Source organism: Podarcis melisellensis (assembly GCF_964234715.1).
Source record: "Podarcis melisellensis genome assembly, chromosome: 2".
Taxonomy (NCBI): Eukaryota; Metazoa; Chordata; class Lepidosauria; order Squamata; family Lacertidae; genus Podarcis; species Podarcis melisellensis.
This window is the reverse complement of record NC_138529.1, coordinates 9,671,719-9,696,730: the sequence shown is the minus strand read 5'-3', so window position 1 is coordinate 9,696,730 and position 25,012 is coordinate 9,671,719. Positions and strand designations below refer to the sequence as shown.

Sequence of the window (25,012 nt, the reverse complement as noted above, 5' to 3'; positions counted from 1 at the left end):
CATGGCCTTGCACGCAGACCTCGTCCGGGAACAGCCAGGAACCTTAGGCGAGCCAGAAGTCTTCAAGGCAAGCAGAGGTTGGTTTGACCGGTTCAAGGCAAGATCTGGAATCCACAGCGTGGTCAGGCATGGAGAGGCTGCCAGTTCTGATGTTCCTGCGGCTGAAGACTTTGCAGTGGAGTTCCTGGAGGTTGTGAAGACGGAGGGCTACGTTCCACAGCAGGTCTTCAACTGCGACGAGACCGGGCTGTTTTGGAAGAGGATGCCCAAAAGGACTTTCATCACACAGGAGGAGGCCAAGTTGCCTGGCCACAAGCCCCTGAAAGACCGTCTGACCCTGCTCTTCTGTGCCAACGCAAGCGGCGACCTGAAGATCAAGCCCACTCGGAGAACCCACGGGCCTTCAAGAAACACAAGGTTGACAAGGAGCAGCTGAGTGTCATGTGGCGATCCAACAGTAAGGCTTGGGTCACACATGTGCTGTTTGTGGACTGGGTCAATCTTGCTTTTGGCCTCGACGCCGTAAGCTGCAGAAAATCTTTTTGTGAAAAAATCTTTAATCCACGGGGTCAGAATTTCACTAATATCACTAAATTTCACTACATTCGGGTGAATTTGAGTGAATTGCAGAACGTCAAAATTTCACTAAAATTCTGACCCCGCAGGTTAGGGATTTTTTCAAAAAAGAATTTTCCACAGCTTAAAGCGTCAAGGCCTTATTTCTGAGCCTAGGATAAAAACCCTTCTGTTTTCACCGCCAAACCTTTCAGGGGAGCATTTGCAACAGTTTGGCACCATTTATGAGTGAATTGCATAACGTCAGAATTTTAGTGAAATCCTGACCCCCTGGGTTAAGTACTTTTTCAAAAAAAATATTTTCCGCAGCTTAAAGCGTTGGGGCCTGATTTCCTAGCCTAGGATAAAAACCCTTCTGTTTTCACCGCCCAACCTTTCTGTTATGTACTGAAGTTCTCACCCTGGGCCAGCAGGGGGATACTGTAGATAGTTATGCAAACGAAGGATCGAAAGGGAGAATTTGCAACAGTTTGGCACCATTTTTGAGTGAATTGCATAACGTCAGATCTGAAGTTATGCAATTTAGGTTAATTTATAATTAACCTGCAGTAGGTAATAAAAACCATCAGGTGTCCATGTCTCTTCTGCCACAGAGAGACCAAAAGAACAGCCAGAGCGAATAAAAGTAAAGCATTTGCAGGGCAGGACTGTGCTGCTCAAGTCTGCAGCTGCTTGAGACAAAAAACCAAACCCACAAGGGAAGCAAACATATCACTGAAGACTACCGTAGTTTCAACTCAGAGGGAGCCAATCCTTCCATCCCAACATTTTTCAGCGCAGTTTTGGTGTGAAAGAGTTCTGCCATGGGAAAAAGGTTTCCCCTTATATTTAGGAAAAGCTTGTAACAAATTTAAACCAACATTCACTTTGGGTTACTACAGAACCACCAGGGTCGGATTTAGCTTTGATGAGGCTCTAAGCTGTTGAAGGTAATGGGGCCCTTTATATGTCCAGCTGTCCTTTGTCAACAACAAATTGTCGCTGTTTTTTGTGTTGAATATATGCTATATGGTAATTTATGGACCTAATAAGTATCTAAAGCCATTTGCGCATAACGAAATAGGAGCCTACACAACACAAAACAGTGTTGGTGTATGTATGCTTTGTTTTATTTGTTTTTTATCTTGTATTTTGGAAAAGTACAAGTTTTGTTTCCTTCAAATTGGGGGGGGGGGCTCCAGGACAGTGGGGCCCTAAGCTATAACTTGTTTAGCTTATACATAAATCCGGCATTTAGGACCGCGGAGTACTTCTGCAATAAAGTGTTAGAATACCCCCTAAATGAGACTATTTCCCTCTTAAAGACAGCAAATACAGTTTTTAAATTCCCTCTGACAGGGGAAAGATTATGAGTGCGTGCACACACAAGGTTATTGGTGAGTGTGTGTGTGTTTAGTTTATGAACAATATTCCTCTCCACCCTTTGAGATCTCGCAGCCAGTGTGCTCACTGCCAAGGGCTCTGGCAGCTGTACCTTTAACATATATCAAGCTATTCCTGGAACTTGCTTGCTTCGTTTTAACTGGCTAGCTATTTAGGACTGGAACCTGCAGATAAAAACAAGCCCCACCCTCGAGACTCTGCGACTGACTTTCTCTTCTCCTCTGACTTTGCTGTTTTCTGCCCTCCTGCTAACATGGAAGCAACATGCCTAGTTGTCCTGCTCAGGTTATGCGTCCAGATATTAGCCTTCCCTGCTTACTTGCTATGGTATCTGGGTATCTGGGAACCCCTTTGCAAGAAGTTATTCCCCTACCTCATGGCTGTGGTGACCATCTGTTATAATAAGCACATGTCTGACAAGAAAAGGGAAATGTTCAGCAACCTGAAGGACTTTGCCAGTCCCACCGGGGCCCTCACACTGTTGGAGATTGGTGCGGGAACTGGCTCCAACTTTCAGTTCTACCCCGCGGGATGCAAAATCATATGCACTGATCCAAACCCCAACTTCCAGAAGTTTCTCGACAAGAGCCTGGCTGAAAATCCACACGTGCAGGTGGAACGCTGTTTGGTGGCTCCGGCTGAGGACCTGCACCAGGTACCAGCTGCATCGGTGGATGTGGTGGTTTCAACGCTGGTGCTATGCTCTGTGAAGAGCCCCGAGCAAGTTATGAAAGAAGTCCTTCGGGTGCTGAGACCGGTAAGTAGCTCAGGCCGTGGGAAGAACAAGGACAATTCAGTAACTGCAGGGGCATGTGTATTCTCGGGTGTTAGTCAATTCTATATCCGTTGGGGAATCACAAATGCAGGTAGATGGATTCGGATCCCTTGTTGTTTCTGCGTAAACCAAATTGCTTCTGAGCTATTTACACTCTCACAAGTTGCAAACGTTGGAATCACACTCTGTGTTACTGAGGGCACCTTAGACAGATCTAGACATGCCTCTTATTATTTTGTCTGTTGTTGTTGGGCACTTGTGAAAGACCAAAGCAAATTTTTAAACGTGCTTGTCTCCAACTTTGAAACTAGTAAATGGTTGGGCAGGAAGGCCCAGTATACCTGAAGCAGCATCTCCATCCCACTCATTCAGCCCAGACACTGAGATCCAGCGCCGAGGGCCTTCTGGCGGTTCCCTCACTGCGAGAAGTGAGATTACAGGGTACCAGGCAGAGGGCCTTCTCGGTAGTGGCACCCACCCTGTGGAATGCCCTGCCATCAGATGTCAAGGAAACAAACAACTGTATGACTTTTAGAAGACGTCTGAAGGCTGTTTAGGGAAGTTTTTAATGTTTGATGTTTTATTGTGTTTTTAATACCCTGTTGGGCGGATAAATTTATTATTATTATTATTCTCCTGAATGTTTTTGACAGCAGCAGATAGCCATAGTTTTAATGGAGAATGCTATAAGCATAACAAAACCATAACATCTTAACTACTTTTAAACGAGGAGATCTAAAGAGCAATCGGATTGTGCAAGAATGTGCCTAAGAACATGCTTAACTTCAAGTCCCCTTTCGCAACAACCTAGATTCAAGCTACAGAAGGGCATTTGCAACCAAGTCTATTTTAAAAGAAGTTGGAGAGGTTTTACTGCGCAGACTGTTCCAACACATAAATAAATAGTCAATTAATTTTACGTTAGTATTTGATGTTATCCTTAAGACTTCTCTTTAACTATTGTTTCTCAGATATGGATGAATAGACAGAAAGAGGAAAGCCAAGGCTGAACTTCTTTATAAAACTGACCTCATTGTAAAACATTGTAAAATATGTGAAAGCCCAGAGAATTGTACAGTGCTCCCCAGACACTCAGACACTCCTATTTTCCAGGTCCTTCATTTACAGAAGCTGTGCTGGTTTTTTATTTGATCCAGGAATGTCCCGCTTTTCCTTAGGATATCCCTATTTTCATTGGAGAAATGTTGGAGTGTATGGAGATCTGCAATCCCTGAATCAAAGGGATAAGTAATTATATAAGTTTTAGAAGACGTCTGAAGGCAGCCCTGTACAGGGAAGTTTTTAAATGCTTCATCTACTGGCAGAGGGTCATGTCTGATCCTAAACCTCCCGCAGCAGCACAGATTAGGAAACAGAGTTACACAGAAAGTTGTGAGTGTTGAAATTGCTACATCCCTATGGCCTTTACAACAAACTCTGGACAAATCCTTCATGGAATATTTCGATTCACTCTTTGATGCAAGGTCTGATGATGATGTAAGAGTTCATGAGGTGGGGGGTATCAGGATTTTCACTTTGAGTCAGCAAACTGCAACTGATCTGAAAGGAAAGGAATTTGAATTCTGATATATGATAATAACTGTCAATTGGCTTCGGTGACAAACAGCATTTAAACAAATCCCAATTGCTTCCTGCAAACATGTGAAAATCTTTTTGTCTTCCCACCCTTTAGGTTTTTTTTTTTTTTTGTGGGAGCTGTAGTTTCTGTTGCTGAAAAAATATGTAAATTTTGGTTTTCAAAATGTTCCAGCTTGCAAAGCAGAATTTTATCAAGCGATGGAAATGATATATTTGTGGGAAACTGATTTTTAAGAAAATCATGATTTTTTAAGAAAGAATGAAAGTGCTTTCAGATTATATATATAATTTCCATATACAGTACAGTGGTACCTCTGGTTACGAACTTAACCTGAAACCGTTCTTAACCTGAGCTACCACTTTAGCTAATGGAGCCTCCTGCTGCCACCGCGCCGTGCCACTGCGTGATTTCTGTTCTCATCCTGGGGCAAAGCTCTTAACCCGAGGTACTACTTCCGGGTTAGGGGAATCTGTAACCTGAAGTGTTTGTAACCCGAGGTGTTTGTAACCCAAGGTACCACTGTATATATATTCCACCATGAGTCATTCTGATTCCTCAAGAGCAATATATTTTAAACTAGCAGTGGTAAATTCTTAGGCTAGGGACATGATCCAGCCCAAACAGCTATTATCTTTCTCCCTGCAACACCGCCAATTTGGACAGCTGCAAATTGGATGTAAATTGCCCTCTCCTCGGTCATCAGATAGTTCATTTGATGAGCCAGGAAAAGGGATAGCTCCGCTTTTCAGCTGATCTGTATGGATCCATACTGACTTTTAGACCTTCTCAGCATTGGCATGCAGCTGTCAAGGGTTTGCTAAGCTTGACTGCAACCTTCGGCCAAAAAGGTTAGTTAGTTATCCCAGTTCATAATCCTAAAAGCACCCAACATAAATAAACTTCGGAATTTTGAACAGTTTACATACCAGTTCACAGTGTACTTGAATTTGCAGTTTGCACAATCAGTTATTTGAGAAACGAGCCCTTGAACTCAACCTGTTACTCATTAACGTGTCCAAGGACTGAACTGGGGTCACGTTTGACAATTTTTCACGTTGGCAAAAAGGGGTTGTGAAAAGTTCCAAAAGGATTTCTCCAAACCATAGAACCAACTCCTAGGGGCCGAGGTCCCATTGACCCCACGAATAAAATATTTGAGGGGGCCGGGAACCCCCATAGGTGATGGGCAATACGATTAAAATGGAGTGTGTCTGTGTAATACTTCTTGTGGTCGATTATATGGGGAGGGGCATACCTGGCCTTCCCCAATATTTTATTCAAGTTGGCACTCCAGCTCCAAACTGAGCGAATGGGCATTAAAATGGCCAATGAAGTTCAAAGTAATCGAGTGTAGAGTGATTTGGGGGTGATAAATAAAAATAAAACCACGTATAACCTCAGGAATCTGAATTGGTGGTAAGTGACCAGGGATGAGACTTTGCAGCCACAGCAGATAGCTTGGTGAAGAGGTTGACCCAGCTTGTAGCAGCTGTGAGAAAAGGCAAATATGGAGATGTGTAATGTTACGCTCGGAATGGAGAAAGCAGACAGAGAAATCATAGAATTGTAGAATTAGAAGGGAGCCTGAGGATCATCTAGTCCAACCCCCTACAAGGCAGGAATATGCAACTGTCCCGTACAGGGATCGAACCTGCAACCTTGGCGTTCTCAGCACCATGCTCTAACCCACTGAGCTTTCCGTGTTCCTCTCATAAGACCAGAACCCCAAAGCCATCCAATGCAGCTGAATGTGGGAAGATTCAGGACAGAATTCAGGGGAACAGTGGCTGTTGCCATGAAAAATTAACAGCACTCTCATACCATTAGCGCTGATTGTGCAAAGGAATATCTGAGGAAATCCAAAGGAGAATAGAAAGTAACTTATATGCATCCATTTCTGTTTCTCCAGGGTGGCGCTTTCTACTTCCTAGAACACGTTGCAGGTGCTCCTTCCAGCTGGACTCTCTTCTGGCAGCAGATCTATGATCCAACTTGGATATGTCTGTTTGACGGGTGCCACTTGGCCAGAGAAACCTGGAACGACCTGGAAAAAGCTGGCTTCTCAGAGCTGAAGCTACGGCACATACATGCTCCTTTAAAATGGCACCCTACTAGGCCGCATATCATAGGTTATGCTGTAAAGTAGCTTGGAAATAAATTACTGAACAAGATCTCCATGCAGGTGTCTCTGGGTTGGGGTGTCGAACCTAATCGTAAGAATTATAGCACAGCCCATCACTATGTCACCTATGGCCTGTGAACCTCTTGTGCAATCTATAATTGGATGCACAGACATGTACCTTCACTTTCCACAATCCAGCTGCTCCCATGCAGATGTGAACATTGCCATAACACATAGCTTGGGCTTGCCTCATTCACTTACACGTGAGCATGCATGAACTCCCCTTACTATTCTCCCTGGAAGCATCTGATCCCCATGGAGGTTGGGATATCAGAAGAAGAGGAGTTTGGACTTGATATCCCGCCTTTCACTCCCCTTAAGGAGTCTCCAAGCGGCTAACAATCTCCTTTCCCTTCCTCCCCCACAACAAACACTCTGTAAGGAGAGTGAGGCTGAGAGACTTCAGAGAAGTGTGACTAGCCACTCACACATGCGCAGAAGCGCCAAATTTCTTTGGTTCTGCTTACAGACTAAAAAGTGGTCTACAGTATCATGGTGTTTTTATTTTGTTTCACTATAAAAATCATATGAATTCATGAGGATCCATGCCTCGGATCCATGTTTTTGTGGTGCTGCATCCACGTTTTTGATAGTCCAGTCTGTAGGCGTGCCTTCCAGGTGTGATTTGACACTGCATTTGTTGAAGTTATTTTTTAAAAAGTGTAGGATCCATGAGGATCCGTGTGGATCCACCTTTAGCCCAGACCCAAGTGCACAATTATCAAGAGCTGAATCCTACACAGGAGTAGACCCACTGGTTAGGCTTTAGTGGGTCTGCTCTGGAGGAGGCTCTGAAAAACGGGAAGAGAGCATGCATTAAGACCGGCCAAGATCATGCGAACAGTCAATATTTTAATTAATATTGGTTTATTAATTGGTTTAATAATTACAAGCAAACAGCAGAGAACCTGCACAACCAATGCTAACACCAAACCCTACGTATAGTAGGTAAAATAGAAAAACGCCACCCGACCCCACCCCCACCCATCGTTCCCCCCCCCTCTTTCCCCTTTTCTTCCTAATGTCTCAACAAATAAAAATTATTTATAAAAATGTTACATGGGGGGGGGGGACATGAAAGAGAGACATTGCACATTTTTGTAAATCAACAAAATCTTAAATAAATAAATAGTCACAAAAAAGAGGCCTCCTCACCTGAAGGACATCAAAGTCCACCTGAAGTCCCAAAACAAAACTATTATATCCTGATCCACGCAGATCCATGTGTGTATGGAGCGATCTGCGTTGATCTGGATTTGATAGTTTACGACTCCCTGTTGTAGGGTATAACATGTATAATAGTATGTTTTGGGACTTCAGGTGGACTTTGATGTCCTTCAGGTGAGCTTTGGAGCGTACGGTTTTCCTCCATCTCTACTGCGCATGATTCCTCAGGAATGACAAGATCTTTTGCACAGCTCACCTCCATCTCCACTGTGGAGGATTTCTCTTGAACTACCAGATCTAGCAAAGAACCACACTTCAAACAAGTAGTTAGACTCTCGCTATGCACTGCACTTCCTGGGGTAATCACCACTACAGTTTCTATTAGAGATGTATCTGTTGTGGTGGTCTTGATGCAGCATCTCTCCATCCCAACCAATGCTGCACTCAGCAGCTGGAAACCCGCAGCGATATAGCCTAGATAAATAGAAGCTCCAACATGCTGCTCTCTGGGAATCTGAGGCAATTCAAAAGTTTCAGGGAAGTCAATTTCCCCCTTTTGTAAGACAGCAGACATGTTCCCTTCCACAGAAATCAGGACGAGTATCCCTGCAACTAAGTTCAGGAAAGCTGCAAGCCTAAAAAAGCGAAAAAGAAAATTCTTATGTTTTCTGGGCTTGATCACATTGTACAAGGCAAATGAAATTAATCCTAGGGCCACTGAATTCATAATGGAAGCTAAAGCCATTAAATCCTGTGCAATAAAAATTTCCCTCGGGAGGGTTGGGTGTTGCTCATTGAGATCTTCGCAATGGTAATAAGAGTTGCCGTCGTTAGAAGGGTCTTTCCAAAAGCAGACCTGCCAGATTCCAATCCAGATGTTTCCAGAGCCAGTCCCCTCGATGTTTTCCACCCGCCACACTCTCCAGTTGACACTGAGTGTTGACACAATGCACATCGGCAAGGCCAAAAGATCCACCAGGAATGCAGATATCTGGAGGCCGGAAACTAAGCTCAGCCATCTGACTACGAGGGAGCCTTCTTTCTCCCGCATGGGTGGTTTGGAGAGGAGGGGACCAGGGGAGACATTGGCAGACATCCTGGAAACAAAAGAGAAGACAAGATGCAGTGAGAGAGGGAATAACAAGCATGTCAAGTCATTGAAGGACATCCTCCCTCCTGCATTCCATGCACAGAAAGAAGCAGCAAAAGAAAAAGTTCCTGCTCTCTCCCACCCCCTGGTTAGGTAGAGACACCTGATCCAGAGAAGCCGACACTCAGACTTTCTTCCAGCACACTGCTACTGATTTAATCTACTGTTGCATTGTTCCTGTGAAAATGGCCAGAACCTCAGCAACCTGTTGTGGATGGGAAGCTGCTCGTGATTTTGCTGTTTTGTGGGTTAAACCACAGAGCCTAGGACTTGCCGATCAGAAGGTTGGTGGTTCGAATCCCCGCGACGGGGTGAGCCCCCATTGCTCAGTCCCTGCTCCTGCCAACCTAGCAGTTCGAAAGCACTTCAAAGTGCAAGTAGATAAATAGGTACCGCTCCGTCGGGAAGGCAAACAGCTTTTCTGTGCGCCAGTGGCGTAGCGTGGGTTGTCAGCACCCGGGGCAAGGCAAGTAATTTGCACCCCCTAACCCATGGATTTGAGCCCCCTAACCCGTGGATTTGTGCCCCCTAACCCTAACCCCCAGATGTTGCGCCCGGTGTGGCCGGCCCCCCCTGAGCCCCCCACGCTACGCCACTGCTGTGTGCTGCTCCAGTTCCCCAGAAGTGGCTTAGTCATGCTGGCCACATGACCCAGAAGTTGTATGCCGGCTCCCATTGCCCGGTCTTTTTCCACTGAGCATAAACACAGCCGATGGCATAGTGAGGAATGTTTAATCCATAAACTTACGTGAAATGTGTTCCTCAGCTAGAGTCTAGCGTGCCAGGAACAAAGCAGGTATTTGCTATGTTCTCCTGAGCCTCAAGAAGACTGAGCTGTTGGCCACTGAGCTGACGTTCGCCTGAGCAGCCGGCCAGCCACAGCAGCAACTGCTCTGCAGAATTCTTAGGTCAGTTACAGTCCAGTTAGAATCCTGACAACACCACAAGTCATAACTCCAGGGTACTGGTCATTTGGAACACCAGGAAAGTGGAAAATGGGAGGGAACTCAGTTCCCTTCTTTCCCAATGCAGAGTGTCTTTTCCAGGACACTGTGCAGTTAAAACACGTTCTTCCTGAAGTCAGATTCAGAGCAGTTCCAGCAGTAAAAATGGTGATACAGTATCTGTATCTCAGCACAGATTTGTCTGATGGGCCTGAATGCACTTCATAAAGGATCTCCATGTAGAAGAAAGGCTAATAGCATGAGGCCCTGAACAGTAAGAATTGTCTTGGCAAAATTATTGAAGACTCCTTACAAACCTCTCATTCTTCTTCCCCATCCCATCCCATCTTGTTTGGACATTATAGTAAGGGAGAAGATCTTAGCTCTTTTCCTTTGCTCTGGGACCACATGGAATGTGTGCTATGGGATCCCATCCCTCACACCAATACGGGCAACACCATTTTCAGAACCTAGGTGTCCATGATTTAAAATGGCTTTCCTAAGACACTTCCGTCAAAATATTTGTGTTGCTTTCTTTCTGTTCCTTTCTGTGTTGATGCTCCGAATGTGAGCTGCTCAGCTGCATGCAGTTTCCACTGAAGTGTGTGTGTGTGTGTGTGTGTGTGTTTAACATTTGGCCAAGCAATGGGCCTAAATAACTTTGGGAGCCAGCCTTTAAAAATCTAAAGGAGATATCAAATTCAGAGGAATTAAAAGCTGTCATCTTTTTGACTATTTGAAACACCTTAGAACATACACAAATGTTAATGTTTGAAGGAAGGCAGCAAATGGAGCATTGGAGCCATCCATTCATTTCAGGAGTTGTGACCATTGATAAGATGAAGCACTTTTACATCGCATGGCAGTGTGCAGTGCTTTTTAAAAAGTAAAGGACCCCTGACAGTTAAGTCCAGTCACGGCTCTGGGGTTGCGCCACTCATCTGGCTTTACTGGCCAAGGGAGCTGACGTTGGTCCGCAGACAGTTTTTCCGGGTCATATGGCGAGTATGACTAAGCCGCTTCTGGCGAAACCACAGCAGCGCACAGAAACCCCATTTATTGTCCCTCCAGAGCGGTACCTATTTATCTACTTGCACTTTGACGTGGTTTGGAACTGCTAGGTTGGCAGGAGCAGGAACCGAGCAATGGGAGCTCACCCCGTCAAAGACGCAAGTCCAGTTCTCTATCTGCATGACATCATTCACACCCAAATGCTCTCCCGTTCTGTTTCCCCCACTTAATCCGGATACACCATCTCCATTGGAAACTCTGCTCAGTGACACCCATCCAATGGAAAAGTGCTGACCGTCTTCATGCAGATCCACTTCCGTGCAGGGGTTTGGCCGACAAGTTCTTCCCGAGTGGGGGGATGTTTTCAGGGGCTCTTTGCCTTTCCCTGCCTCCCCTTTCATCCTCACCTGAGCAGATCTTGGCCATTCTCTTGACAGGGACCTCCGTTCTCAGGCCGGATTTCTGTTTTCCTTCATTCCTCCTTCTCCCGGTCTGGTTCCCTGAGAAAATAAGAGAGAGGGGGTTTCATGCAAGTCAAGGTGTGCAATGGATCTTCAGGGCATTTGGGAGGAAGAAAAGGTTCAGGAACAAGCGACGCAGCAGCCCCCCAAGCCTAAAAACACATTTGAACATATCGCTCATGAGATTCACACCCCCTTAGGATATAAATGCAGAACATCCCGTGCTCCTATTAATATACAAAGTGGGGTATTTCATATGATAAGAACAGAGGCAACTGCCTTATACGGAGCCATACTAATTCTGAGAAAGTGCTACATGGGCCAGTCCACCAATTGGCTACCAATGAGAACATAGCAAAACACAAAATGGCTGCCATGGTGGGTGGCAAAAAATGGCTGCCATATGGTGTGGTATGAAAAAATTTTGCCTGGCTGTGAGTGTGAAGGCCACTCCCTACAAAGCCCTTTTCACCTGGCCTAGGCCTAGACTCACTAGCCCTGCAAAAGAGGCTCCCCTTGAGGCCGGAGGAACATCGCCTGGCTGTGGGGCATGATTCAAAACTTGTGTGGGATTAGGCTGGTGGTATTAAATGGGAAGCAGCAAACGCAGTATTCCGAAAGGCAATGAGGTTTTGCTGCGCATGCTCTATACTGCTACATGAATTGTGCAAATAGGCAGCAGAGTAGGGTGCCAGGTCCCCCTCCCCCTCTGCCACAGGCCCTTCTTCTGCTGTATTTTTCTTTGGGTAATATTCCAAATCTCCTGGCTCCTCCTTCTCTGCAGTTTCTGGGAATATTGGAACCTAAGGGAGCAGCACCAAGTTCTCCCTCCCCTGCAAGATCTCCACCTTTTTAGTTCTTGGGGATCGTGGCTTTGTGATTAGAAAATTTCCCCAAGAACAAAAATAGTTACAGTGGCCTCAGATGCTCCTTTGAAGCAGTAATTTGGAAGATCCTAGCATCATCTCTGCAGGTCACTCTAGGCAGCTGCAGGCATGAAGGTGGTTTCTGCAGCAGAATTCTCCACAGAGTGCACAACTGGAGAAGTGCCTTTGTAACTCATTGAGTTTTCAGGATGCCAGGAACGATTTGCACAGTTAACCCAAAAGATGAGCAAGAGATGCATTTGCAGGATCAAAACAAAGGTTTGTCCTGGAATATCAGTTCTGGGAGGGGGGAATTGCTAAGTGCCTTCATGCCCTGCCTGGAAGCTTCCTTGAATCATCCGTCCGGTTTTTGTGGACATCAGTGCATTGGACTAGAATGGGCTATCGGTCTGTTTGCATGATCTTAAGCAATTGTGAGGTTGGGTAACTCGCAATCTGAACAGCAGTGCCATTTCCTAGAAAGTCAAACATATTTTCTGTTTCTGTGATATTAAGCTTTACTTAGAATAAGATACATTATCCCCAAATCACAGTCTCCCTCTGTCCTCATCTACCACAGTCCACAAAAGTCTGGGTGTCTTTTTCTGTCGATCTTGTGCTTTCCAAACAACTGGCCTCCTCCCAAACCGTAGTGCTTATATACTGGGATGGATCTCATACACGGAAAACCACAAGAAGAATTCATTTCCGGAGCAACTTTTCCGGAAGCAACTTTTAACAGCCCCTCCCCCCAAAAAATCTCTGAGAATTCCAAAAAGCTCAATATGGTTTCCAAAACCCTGAGAAAGCTGCAGTTCCCAGCACCATTAACAAACTACAGTTCCCAAGATTCTTGGTGTACGGTACGGCTACCGGCGTTGGAAAGCCAAGTTCACAGTCCTAAAAAGAAAGCTGATTTAAGCAGGAATATAGGTCCCCAATTAAGGGCTGCTTTAAGCAGGAAGGTGGAGAGGCAGTGTGGCCTAGTGGTTAGACTGCCAGACTTGGACCTGGGAGGTATCGGGGTTCAATTCCCCCGCTCGGCTATGAAGCCACATCTAAAAGAGCATAGAAATAAACAAGAACACAAAATGATATAAGCATGTCCCCCCACTATGCAGCCTCCTTTGAACAGATGTGAGGAGGCTCGGTGTGCCATCCTGCCCAGGGCTGGGCGATGTCTGGTTTTCAACGTCAGCCGATGAGCAGGGCTTAAATTCTGCTCAGTTGGGCGGGATTCCAAGCAAACCCCTCCCTGATTCAGAAGCGGGTTTGTCTGGATCTCTCTCCTAAACAGTCCCCCTTCTTCGTTTTAGCAGGGGAATCCAGTCTCATTCAGGCAGGGGGCTGCCTTGAATTTCCTGCTGAAACCCCCAAGTTGTCCAACTCTCTTTTAGCAGAAATCCCATCTTGATTGAGGAAGGGGGTTTGCATTAGAAGTGGGACGGGCGGGGAGGGGGAATAGTTTCTAGCAGCAGTACCTCCCCAGGTGTTTTGAGGACCTATTACTAATTGATTGATTGATTTTCTATACCTACCTTTTGCAAACAGATCTTTTTTAAAAAAGGAACACAGTAAGCCACACATTTCCTGCAAATTACCCCCATGACCATTCCAAAGCTAATAGTAATAATAATAATAATAATAATAATAATAATAATAATAGCAACATAGGGACGCGGGTGGCGCTGTGGGTTAAACCACAGAGCCTACGACTTGCTGATCAGAAGGTCGGAGGTTTGAATCCCCACGGCGGGGTGAGCTCCCGTTGCTCGGTCCCAGATCCTGCCAACCTAGCAGTTCAAAAACACGTCAAAGTGCAAGTAGATAAATAGGTACTGCTCTGGTGGGAAGGTAAACTTCTGGTTTGCCAGAAGTGGCTTAGTCATGCTGGCCACATGACCCGGAAGCTGTACGCCAGCTCCCTTGGCCAATAAAGCGAGATGAGCGCCGCAACCCCAGAGTCGGCCACGACTGGACCTAATGGTCAGGGGTCCCTTTACCTTTAATAGCAGTTTATTGGGCCTTAACTCTGCATAGGGAGGAAACAGGGGTGGGCTGTCTAAAATAATTGTGCCCAGGAAAGGGTGTGGTGGACAGGAGAGGTTTAGGAGAGAAAGAGTGGCCCCTCCCTTCCCCCAGCTTCATCCACAGCTAAATTTGATGTGAAATGTGCTTTTCTTTAAATAAAAACAAAAAGCCTGCCACAGGGACAGTTGAAGGAACAATATTGTTGGGGGGGAGTGGGGAGATAGCTCCATTAGAGGTTCCACACTGTTAAATTCCGAGTTGAGAGACTACTCAACAGCCCAACTCCTCGGGGTACAGGTCCCCCCACAGGTCCATGTGGTCAGTAAAAGAAGGAAATTCCAGCAAACAAGCAATTTGGAGCAAAACAGCAGTCAGTAGACTCAGAGCCTTTATTGTTGCGCAACAGGTTCAACAGCAGCCAGTGAACCCAGAGCATGGGCCACATTGACTTTGAAAACTTTCCCACCATGTGTCAGAACACAGTTTCCACAGCATCATCAATACATCATTGCTACATCACTAACATGTCACAAAAGGGGAGGGTTACACAAGACTAGCATAGACAGCTATGGCAGGGCAACACCCAAACACAGTATTAGCTTAGCATCATCGGCAAACATGTCTTAAGTACCCACCAGCCAAAGTACAACAGAACTTCCTTGGCATGTCTGGAGCCGGAGGCAAGTCTGGGGATGAGATTGGGCTTCCCTTGGAGAACAAGGAGCCCAGCAATTGTCACCTCTGGGCATTTCCTGGGGCAGGAGGTGTGTACCCATGTCTTCAAGCCTGGGGAGGTGGAAGGGAAAGAGTCTTTTTTCCAAGGGCAAAATGGTGCTGGAATGGAGGAACTTGTCAAAGGGGTTGATTTTATAGGATTCATAAAGCTTGCTATTTTCCCTGAGCTGTCAGGTCGAAAGGATAGGTTCAGGTATAATGTTTGTAACATTTAAGAACTTTACGTAGGTTCCGTAACACCTTCGGAGATAAATTTCCTTAGGTTCTGTAGGGATGGAGAGATTTTGCGTCAAGACCACCGCAACAGATAAATGTCAAATAGCAACTATAAGGCTGATTACCCCAAGAAGCGCAGTGAAAAGTGAGTGTCTTACTACATGTTCAAAGTGTGGTTCTCTGCTGGATCTGGTAATTCAAGAGAAATCCTCTGCAGTTGAGATGGAGGACAGCCATGCGAAAGATTTTGGCATTCCAGAGGAATCCTGTGAAGTGGGGATGGAGGAAAGGCCAAAACATACCATCATACATGTTACTCTCTGCAACAGGGAGTAGCAAACTGCTAAATATTGGAATATATTGATACATGGCAATATCTGAAATAAGGATGGAGCTATGTAGAGGCATTGGCTGGCTTCACAGTTTTCCCCACATTGTGATTTTTAAACAACACACACTCTCACACTTCATGATTCGCAATCTATTGGCAGGTCAAATATTATGAAACCAAAGTGGCGATATGGTCGATATATTGCTCAGCCCGACTAGTTGCGGGACAGAATCTTTAAATTATTTTCTGTCCCCTGTGCGTGCCAATTCTGTACATAGATTTGAGTCACCTGAACCTGCAGATGCAATCTCTGGAACGTGACTGTATAAGTGGATGGTGGGAGTGTGTTTGGGAGGAGCTGAAGGAGCCCCCTGTTCTGCTGTCCTTTCTCCCTCGGTCAAGCAACTCCTCACCAGCTATGTCTCTGTCCTCAGTGCCTCTGGCATGTGCCTCAAGGTCACAAAGACCAACATCTTGCACTTAGCATTGCACAGAAGAGCACATGAGCCCTTCTTGGCTTGGGTGAGGAGCTCTCAGTAAAAGCTAGGGTTCCCCAGCTGGCGTGTACCCCATTGATGTTTTTCCTCTTTGTGTTTGTTGGCCAGGCTATTTTGTGCCCTTTCTACCCCCTAAAAAAAGACCATCAACTGGAGAAAATGTGGTTTATCTGATGGTCTGATTGGTACAACCTGAAGCGGGTGTCGGAATTGTAGGTGAGAGAATCGCAGAACGAAAAAGTTGGAAGGGACCCCATGGGTCATCTAGTCCAACCCCCAGAAATGAGGGAATCAAGAAGGGTCAGAAGGGAGAGAATGGACCCAATATTTGTCAGAATGGACCCAATAATAATAGAAAATATGCTTTTTTAAAAGAATAGATTTGAATGCCAGCTCATTCATTCCATGCACATTTTTGAAAGGGGGGTGGGTGGGTGGAAAGAGTGAATTCATCACCAGGGGGTATCCAAGTCCTGGCAATGCACTCCTTGCATTTATTTAATATTTGAAGATTCCTTCTTGCTTCAACTTTGGTTTTGGGGAGTTTTATTTTTTATACAAGATAAAAACACAAATAAATAAGACAACCATAATAATTTAGTTAGACCCTGCCCATCCGGCTGGGTTTCCCCTCTTTTAATTCTAATAGAGCATTAGAGTTCTAATATAAAAGAGGGAAGATAAGTTGCAGCTAAGGGTGGAAAAGAAAAAAAACATCCTAGGAAATGGGATGGGAAGCAGATAATAGAAAAGGGGGGGGGACTTACTATGTAACAAATCCTGATGTGCAATTTGTGGAATTTCAACAACAACAACACAACAAAATACTTAATAAAAACAAGAACAGAAATAAAGCAAACGAGTCCCTACCCCTAATTAGGCATTATCCAGGTAAAAAGCAAAAACTAAAGGACACAACTAATTCAAACCCATTCATTCCAATAGGCTTTCTACTCAGGCTTTCTACTCAATCTCACTGCATTGCCACCAGAACTCCTTGCATTACAGTGTTTGGGTAATTTTTAAAAAGAGAGACACATTTGTTCTGAAATCCACTGAGGAGGCATGTGTTGTTGTTATTTTAAGAACCCAAATCATAATCTTTGTTTCTTTTAATTTTTGCCATCCTATATATTCTTGCCTTGCGCAATTCACTTATCCTACCATCTATTTTCATTATATAAAAATAAATAATCTCCTTAATCTTGTAAATTCCAATTATGGTTGGTTGGTTAGTTAGTTAGTTCTTCATGGAAATTTTGAAGCTGTGTGCAGGAGGAAGTTGGGTGGGAAAAGTTGGTTGGGAGGCTCCTTTAAATGGAGAGAGAGAGAGAGAGAGAGAGAGAGAGAGAGAGAGAGAGAGAGAGAGAGAAGCAGAACTGACTCCAAAGAACCAAAAATGTCACTTTTGTCATGGGCATTTTTCTTTTTGCACAACAAGGGAGAGAAGGGAAACTTTGGGCAATCTCAGAGCCAGAGAATATGGGGCATCTGTGGCCCTCCAGGCTGTTATAGACTGCAATGGGGGGCAGTGTGGTTTAGTGGTTAGAGCACTGGACTGGGACTGGAGGTTTCGGATCATGCCCCACAGCCAGGCCATGTTCCTCTGGCCTCATGAGGAGCCTCTTTTGTGGGGCTAGCGAGTCGAGTCCTAGGCCACGTGGAAAGGGTCTTGCAGGGTGCGGCCTTCACGCCCCACAGCCAGGCAAATTTATTTCATACCACACCATATGGCAGCCATTTTGTCTTTTGCTATGTTCTCATTGGTAGCCAATTGGTGGTCTGGCCCATGTAGCACTTTCCCAAAATTGGTCTGGCTGCGTCTAAGGCAGCTTCCTCTGTTCTTATCATATGAAATACCCCACTTTGTATATTAATAGGAGCACGGGATGTTCTAAATTTATATCCTGGGGTGGGGGCGAATCTCATGAGCGATATGTCCAAATGTGTTTTTACGCTTGGGGGGCTGCTGCGTCGCTTATTCCTGAACCTTTTCTTCCTTCCAAAAGCCCTGAAGAAAACTTGCATGCAGCTGAGCAGCTCACATTCGGAGCATCAACACAGAAAGGAACAGGAAGAAAACAACACAAATATTTTGACGGAAGTGTCTTAGGAAAGCCATTTTAAATCATGGACACCTAGGTTCTGAAAATGGTGTTGCCCGTATTGGTGTGAGGGATGGGATCCCATGGCACAAATTCCATGTGGTCCCAGTGCAAAGGAAAAGAGCTAAGATCTTCTCCCTTACTATAATGTCCAAACAAGATGGGATGGGATGGGGAATAAGAATGAGAGGTTTGTAAGGAGTCTTCCTTTTGCCAAGGAAATTCTTATGGTTCAGGGCCTCATGCTATTAGCCTTTCTTGTACATGGAGATCCTTTATGAAATGCATTCAGGCCCATCAAACAAATCTGTGCTGAGATACACATACTGTATCACCATTTTTACTGCTGGAACTGCTCTGAATCTGACTTCAGGAAGAACGTGTTTTAACTGCACAGTGTCCTGGAAAAGACACTCTGCACTGGGAAATAAGGGAACTGAGTTCCCTCCCATTTTCCCCTTCCTGATGTTCCAAATGACCAGTACCCTGGAGTTATGATTTGTGTTGTTGTCAGGATTCTAACTGTAACTGTAACTGACCCAAGAATTCTGCAGAGCAGTTGCTGCTGTGGCTGGCCGGCTGCTCAGGCGAACGTCAGCTCAGTGGCCAACAGCTCAGTCTTCTTGAGGCTCAGGAGCACCTAGCAAATCCCTGCTCTGTTCCTGGCACGCTAGACTCTAGCTGAGGAAGGCATTTCACGTAAGTTTATGGATTAAACATTCCGCACTATGCCATCAGCTGTGTTTATGCTCAGTAGAAAAGGATAGCTTCAGTAGCAGATAGCAGAACAGCGAATCATGAGCAGCTCCCATCCACAACAGGTTGCTGAGGTTCTGGCCATTTTCACAGGAACAGTGCAAGAGTATATTAAATCAGTAGCAGTTTGCTGGAAGAAAGTATGTGTGGATCAGATGTCTCTACCTAACCAGGGGGTGGGAGAGAGCAGGAACTATTTCTTTTGCTGCTTCTTTCTGTGCATGGAATGCAGGAGGGAGGATGTCCTTCAATGACTAGACATGCTTGTTATTCCCTCTCTCACTGCATCTTGTCTTCTCTTTTGTTTCCAGGATGTCTGCCAAGGTCTCCCCTGCTCCCCTCCTCTCCAAACCCCCCATGCGAGAGAAAGAAGGCTCCCTGGTGGTCAGGTGGCTGAGATTAGTGTCCGGTCTCCAGTTGTGTGCATTCCTGATAGATATTGTGGCCTGGATTATGTGCATTGCCTCAACAGCCGTTGTCAACTGGCGAGTGTGGCGTGTTGAAAACGTCAAGGGAATCGGCTCTGAAAACATCTGGGTTGGAATCTGGCAGGTCTGCTTTTGGAAAGACCCTTCTAACGACGGAAACTCTTATTACCATTGCGAAGATCTCAATGAGCAACATCCAAGCCTCCCAAGGGAAATTTTTATTGCACAGGACTTAATGGCATTAGCTTCCATTATGAATTCTGCGGCCCTAGGATTAATTTCATTTGCCTTGTATAATGTGTTCGAGCCCAGAAAACATAAGAATTTTGTGTTAACCTTTTTCAGGCTTGCAGCTTTCCTGAACTTAGTTGCAGGGATACTCGTCCTGATTTCCGTGATATGGAACATGTCTGCTGTCTTACATAATGGGAAAATTGTCTTCCCAGAAGCTTTTGGATTGCCTCAAATTCCCAGCGAGCAGCATATTGGACCTTCTATTTATCTAGGCTATATCGCTGCAGGTTTCCAGCTGCTGAATGCAGCATTGGTTGGGATTGAGAGACTTTGCGTCAAGACCACCGCAACAGATAAATGTCAAATAGCAACTGTAAGGCTGATCACCCCAAGAAGCGCGGCAAAAAGCGAGAGTCTAACTACTTGCGGAAAGTGTGGTTCTCTCCTGGATCTCGTAATTGAAGAGAAATCCACAGATGAGATGAAGGAAAGCCATGCGGAAGATTTTGTCATTCCAGAGGAATCCTGCGAAGAGGAGATGGAGGAAAGCCGTACACCCCAAAGCTCACCTGAAGGACATCAAAGCCCACCTGATGTCCCCAAACATACAATTATATATGTGGTTCCCTACAACAAGGAGTGGTAAACTATCAGATGCAGATACACACAGATCGCTCCATACACGGATGGATCTGCGTGGATGAGGATATGATAGTTTTGTTTTGGGACTTCAGGTTGGCTTTGATGTCCTTCAGGTGAGGAGGCCTCTTTTTATGACTAGTAATTATTTATTTATTTATTAAAGATTTTTTTGATTTACAAAAGTGTGCAATGTCTCTCTCTCTCGTGTATTTCCCCCCATGTAACATTTTTACAAATCATTTTCATTTGTTGAGTCATTAGGAAGAAAAGGGGAAAGAGGTGGAGGGGGGGAAAGATGGGTGGGGGTGGGGTCGGGTGGCGATTTTTCTATTTTACTTACTCTATGTAGGGTTTGGTGTCAGTGTTGTTTGTTCAGGTTCACCTGAAGCGGGTGTCGGAATTGTAGGCGAGAGAATCGTAGAACGGAAGAGTTGGAAGGGACCCCATGGGTCATCTAGTCCAACCCCCAGAAATGAGGGAATCAAGAAGGGGCTGAAGTGAGAGAATGGACCCAATATTTGTCAGAATGGACCCAATAATAATAGGAAATATGCTTTTTTAAAGAATAGATTTGAATGCCAGCTCATTCATTCCATGCACATTTTTGAAAGGGGGGTGGGTGGGTGGAAAGAGTGATTTCATCACCAGGGGGTATCCAAGTCCTGGCAATTCACTCCTTGCATTTATTTAATATTTGAAGATTCCTTCTTGCTTCAACTTTGGTTTTTTTGTGTTTTAATCTTTTATACAAGCTAAAAAAACACATACACAAAATAAATCAATAATAATAATAATTTAGTTAGACCCCGCCCATCCGGCTGGGTTTCCCCCTCTTTTAATTCTAATAGAGCATTAGAGTTACAATATAAAAGAGGGAAGATAAGTTGCAGCTAATGGTGGAAAATAAAAAAAAATCTTAGGAAAGTGGGGGGGGGGGACTTACTATGTAACGAACCCTGATGTGCAATTTGTGGAATTTTAACAACAACAACACAACACAACAAAATACTTAATAAAAACCAGAACAGAAAGAAACCAAACCAATCCCTACCCCTAATTAGGTATTATCTAGATAAAAAGCAAAAACTAAAGGACATAACTAATTCAATCCCATTCATTCCAATAGGCTTACTCTGAGTAGAATCTCACTGCATTGTCACTGCAACTTCTTGCATTAGAGTATTTGGGTCATTTAAAAAAAAAGCCATGCAGAAGATTTTGTCAATCCAGAGGAATCCTGCGAAGTGCAGATGGAGAAAAGCTCCAAACATACCATCATACATGTTACTCCCTGCAACAGGGAGTAGCAAACTGCTAAATATTGGAATATATTGATATATGGCAATATCTGAAATAAGGATGGAGCTATGTAGAGGCATTGGGTGGCTTCACAGTTTTTCCCACGTTGTGATTTTTAAACAACACACACTCTCACACTTCATGATTCGCAATCTATTGGCAGGTCAAATATTATGAAACCAAAGTGGCGATATGGTCGATATATTGCTCAGCCCGACTAGTTGTGGGACAGAATCTTTAAACTATTTCCTGTGCGTGTCAATACTGTACATAGATTTGAGTCACCTGAACCTGCAGATGCAATCTCTGGAACGTGACTGTATAAGTGGATGGTGGGAGTGTGTTTGGGAGGAGCTGAAGGAGCCCCCTGTTCTGCTGTCCTCTCCCCCTTGGTCAAGCAACTCCTCACCAGCTACTTCTCTGTCGTCAGTGCCTCTGGCATGTGCCTCAAGGTCACAAAGACCAACATCTTGCACTTCGCATTGCACAGAAGAGCACAGGAGCCCTTCTCGGCTTGGGTAAGGAGCTCTCAGTAGAAGCTAGGGTTCCCCAATTGGCGTCCAGCCCATTGATGTTTTTCCTCTTTGTGTTTGTTGGCCTTGTGCTGGTGCCAGGCTATTTTGTGCCCTAGGCATGGCTAGCTACTTGCACTCCTCTCCCCAAAACTGCTAAGTTCAACTTTCCAAAACAGGTGCCTTGCAGGGGGGGGGAATGAAAAACACAAAATGTGAAACTGCTATCTTTATATGAAATTATTACCGGCCTCCTCTCTGCAATCTGTTCTTATTACAGTTACGTAATAGCTTCTCTCACAGATATTTGTCAAAATCAGTAGTTTGTGCTTCGAACCTTAAAAGTTCTAAGGTTCTAACCTTAAAAGTTCCCCACCTGGGACGCAGGTGGCGCTGTGGGTTAAAGCCTCAGCGCCTAGGACTTGCCGATCGAAAGGTCGGCGGTTCGAATCCCTGCGGCGGGGTGCGCTCCTGCTGCTCTGTCCCAGCGCCTGCCAACCTAGCAGTTCGAAAGCACCTCCGGGTGCAAGTAGATAAATAGGGACCGCTTACCAGCGGGAAGGTAAATGGCGTTTCCGTGTGCGGCTCTGGCTCGCCAGAGCAGCGATGTCACGCTGGCCACGTGACCCGGAAGTGTCTCCGGACAGCGCTGGCCCCTGGCCTCTTAAGTGAGATGGGCGCACAACCCCAGAGTCTGTCAAGACTGGCCCGTACAGGCAGTGGTACCTTTACCTTTACCTTTTAATAGCTTCTCTCACAGATATTTGTCAAAATCAGTAGTTTGTGCTTCGAACCTTAAAAGTTCTAAGGTGTTGTTTAATACCGTAAATGTCTGAATTTGAAAACAAAACAAAGTTTGTCTAAGATTTTTGAACAATTAAAATGAACCTACTATATATATGAAGCGAAAGAAACATAGAAATATTTCTTCCAAATAATCTGAAAAGGAGTCTGAGAATTCATTGACACAACTCTCGAGAACCTGCAGTTGTAGAATGAAAAGAACAACCAATAAGGAACAGCATCTGTAGCTACACCTTCACAAGAGTTTGAGAATTTTCTGTTTTTATTTTAGAGCTTACAGTCTGTAGACTACAGTTCTTCAGTGTAGCTCCTGGTTTTGAGAGCTTTGTAACTAATTGCTTTATTGAAGAGCCCATTTTTTTCAAAACATCAACTTTTGTCAAAAGATTGACCAGGTAGAAGATGTAACATTTTTAAAGGTATACCGCTATTTGAAATGTGTCGTTTCCCTTTTTATTTTAATACACAACTGAATGCTTATTTGCTTTGAGGACAGTTTAACCACAATATAGAATTCTGGAATTGGGAATCTTAGTACAGTATTTGGAGGGGCTTGTATAAGTGTAACATCTTGATCATGTGAGCTATTAACCAGACTGACTTCAAGAAACCAAATTAAGGTTGAGGAGCTTGCTTCAGGAAATTTCCAAATGACATTTAGTTGAGATATTATTGAAGCCTCCAAGGAATTTTGTAATCCAAGCCAAACTTGGCCTTGTCTCCAACCTGCCATTTGAAGTTCCAGCTGTTAACACTTGCAATATACAGTATGGGAATAATAGGATGGCTTTGGCAACAGGGCAATTTATAGAAGATTAACAACCTCAAAAAGCAAAAGCAAAGAACCAACCACCCTCAAACCTTTCTCCCAATGAAGTAAGATGTAAATTAGGAAGAGTTTAGGTTCTCTTTTTTGCTGCTATCTTTTATTTCTGGATGAACACCCCACTGGTCAATGTCAGGCAGCCTAAAGCCATGAATTGCGACATTGTTTTCCATTGTTCTCACTTCTGCCCCACCAAGGTAGATGGTGAGGAAGAAACAGCAGAAAAAAGAACCAGGAAATTCCATCCCAGACAACTGAATATTACATCTTTTTCTGTCTCTATGCATAAGAGGCCTAAGGATGTAAGTGCAGAAATCCAGTGAATTTAGTGGGTCTTATTTCTGAGTAAACATAGACTCATAGAGTAGAATACAGTAATAGAATTATAGAGTGGAAGGGATCCCAAGCTATTTCAACCCCCTGCGATACAGGAATCTCAACTAAATCATACATGATAGATGGCCATCCAACCTTGGCTTAAAACCTTCCAAAGAATCATAGAGTGCTTATTGTGGAGTGGTGCAGGCCCAGCTCTACCACCTCATTGCCACACTATAAGTCATTTATTTGTGTTTTTTATAGGATATTTATTGAGATTTTTTAAAGTATTACAATAAAAATGAAAAAAACAAAAACAAAATAAAAACACACAGATTTTCCATTGCTAGTTTTCCTTTAGCTTGTTTCCCGGACCCCCTCATACCTCCCTTTTTTGTATTCCACTTCAAATTGTTGGTTCAGCAAATCCTTACCATTAGATTTTTACCTGTTTATAACCCTTTTTTCATATTCTCTTAAAGCATTACAGCTGGAAACCACTTAATTTCTATCCACCATCATTCTAACATTCATTAATTTTACAATATTTCTGTAGATAGTCTTTAAATTTCTTCCAATCTTCTTCCACCGACTCTTCTCCCTGGTCTCGGATTCTGCCAGTCATTTCTGCCAATCCCATATGGTCCATCACCTTCATCTGCCATTCTTCCAGAGTGGGTAGATCCTGTGTCTTCCAATACTTTGCAATAAGTATTCTTGCTGCTGTTGTAGCGTACATAAAAAAAGTTCTGTCCATAAATCATTTATTTGCCTTACTCTTAGGTTGCAATACTCTCCGCACGCATGGGAGTAAAGCCCATGGAGCTCAGTGGGTTGCTTCTGAGTAGTCATGGGATTGTAGTGTTATGCACCTTCACTTTGGAGGCGAAGGTCAGCGGGATTCAACAGGGAATACGTGGATTTAGGATTTATCCCAGAACCAGGAAGGGTAAGCAGCCCATTTAAAAGGGAATAGGCTGGATTTGGACATAGCCATGCTTAGAGGAGACCCACTGAATTTAAAGAGTCTGCTCTCATTGTAGAATTCTGGATTCAGCTGGGTCTTTTACAGCTCATGCAACAGAATGCTTACCACTGTGGAATTAAATTCATATGAACCCCTGGTGTGCATGTGTGTGATTAAACTGAATTAATGGAACTGG

The 25,012-nt window shown here is 44.5% G+C and overlaps 1 protein-coding gene and 1 long non-coding RNA gene across 2 annotated transcripts in view; both read left to right on the top strand.

Moving 5' to 3' along the window:
• Positions 1-20,376, top strand: part of LOC309362988 — a 127,580-nt gene extending 107,204 nt beyond the window's left edge. Inside the window, exon 2 of the long non-coding RNA XR_014165129.1 lies at positions 19,098-20,376. This is a non-coding gene — a long non-coding RNA (uncharacterized lncRNA). The remainder of the gene's footprint in view (positions 1-19,097) is intronic.
• Positions 1,689-6,505, top strand: LOC309362950 (thiol S-methyltransferase TMT1A-like). The gene is made up of 2 exons (XM_081898996.1): positions 1,689-2,716; positions 6,244-6,505. Exons 1-2 carry the CDS (start codon positions 2,213-2,215, stop codon positions 6,478-6,480), a joined length of 741 nt encoding a protein of 246 aa, XP_081755122.1. The 5' UTR covers positions 1,689-2,212; the 3' UTR covers positions 6,481-6,505.
• Positions 20,377-25,012: the final 4,636 nt, after the last annotated feature.

Coding starts and splice junctions, on each gene's coding strand:
- LOC309362950 (XM_081898996.1), top strand. CDS start 2,213: ATGGAAGCAACATGCCTAGTTGTCCTGCTCAGGTTATGCGTCCAGATA. Junction 2,717..6,243: donor TCCTTCGGGTGCTGAGACCG/GTAAGTAGCTCA, acceptor CTGTTTCTCCAG/GGTGGCGCTTTCTACTTCCT.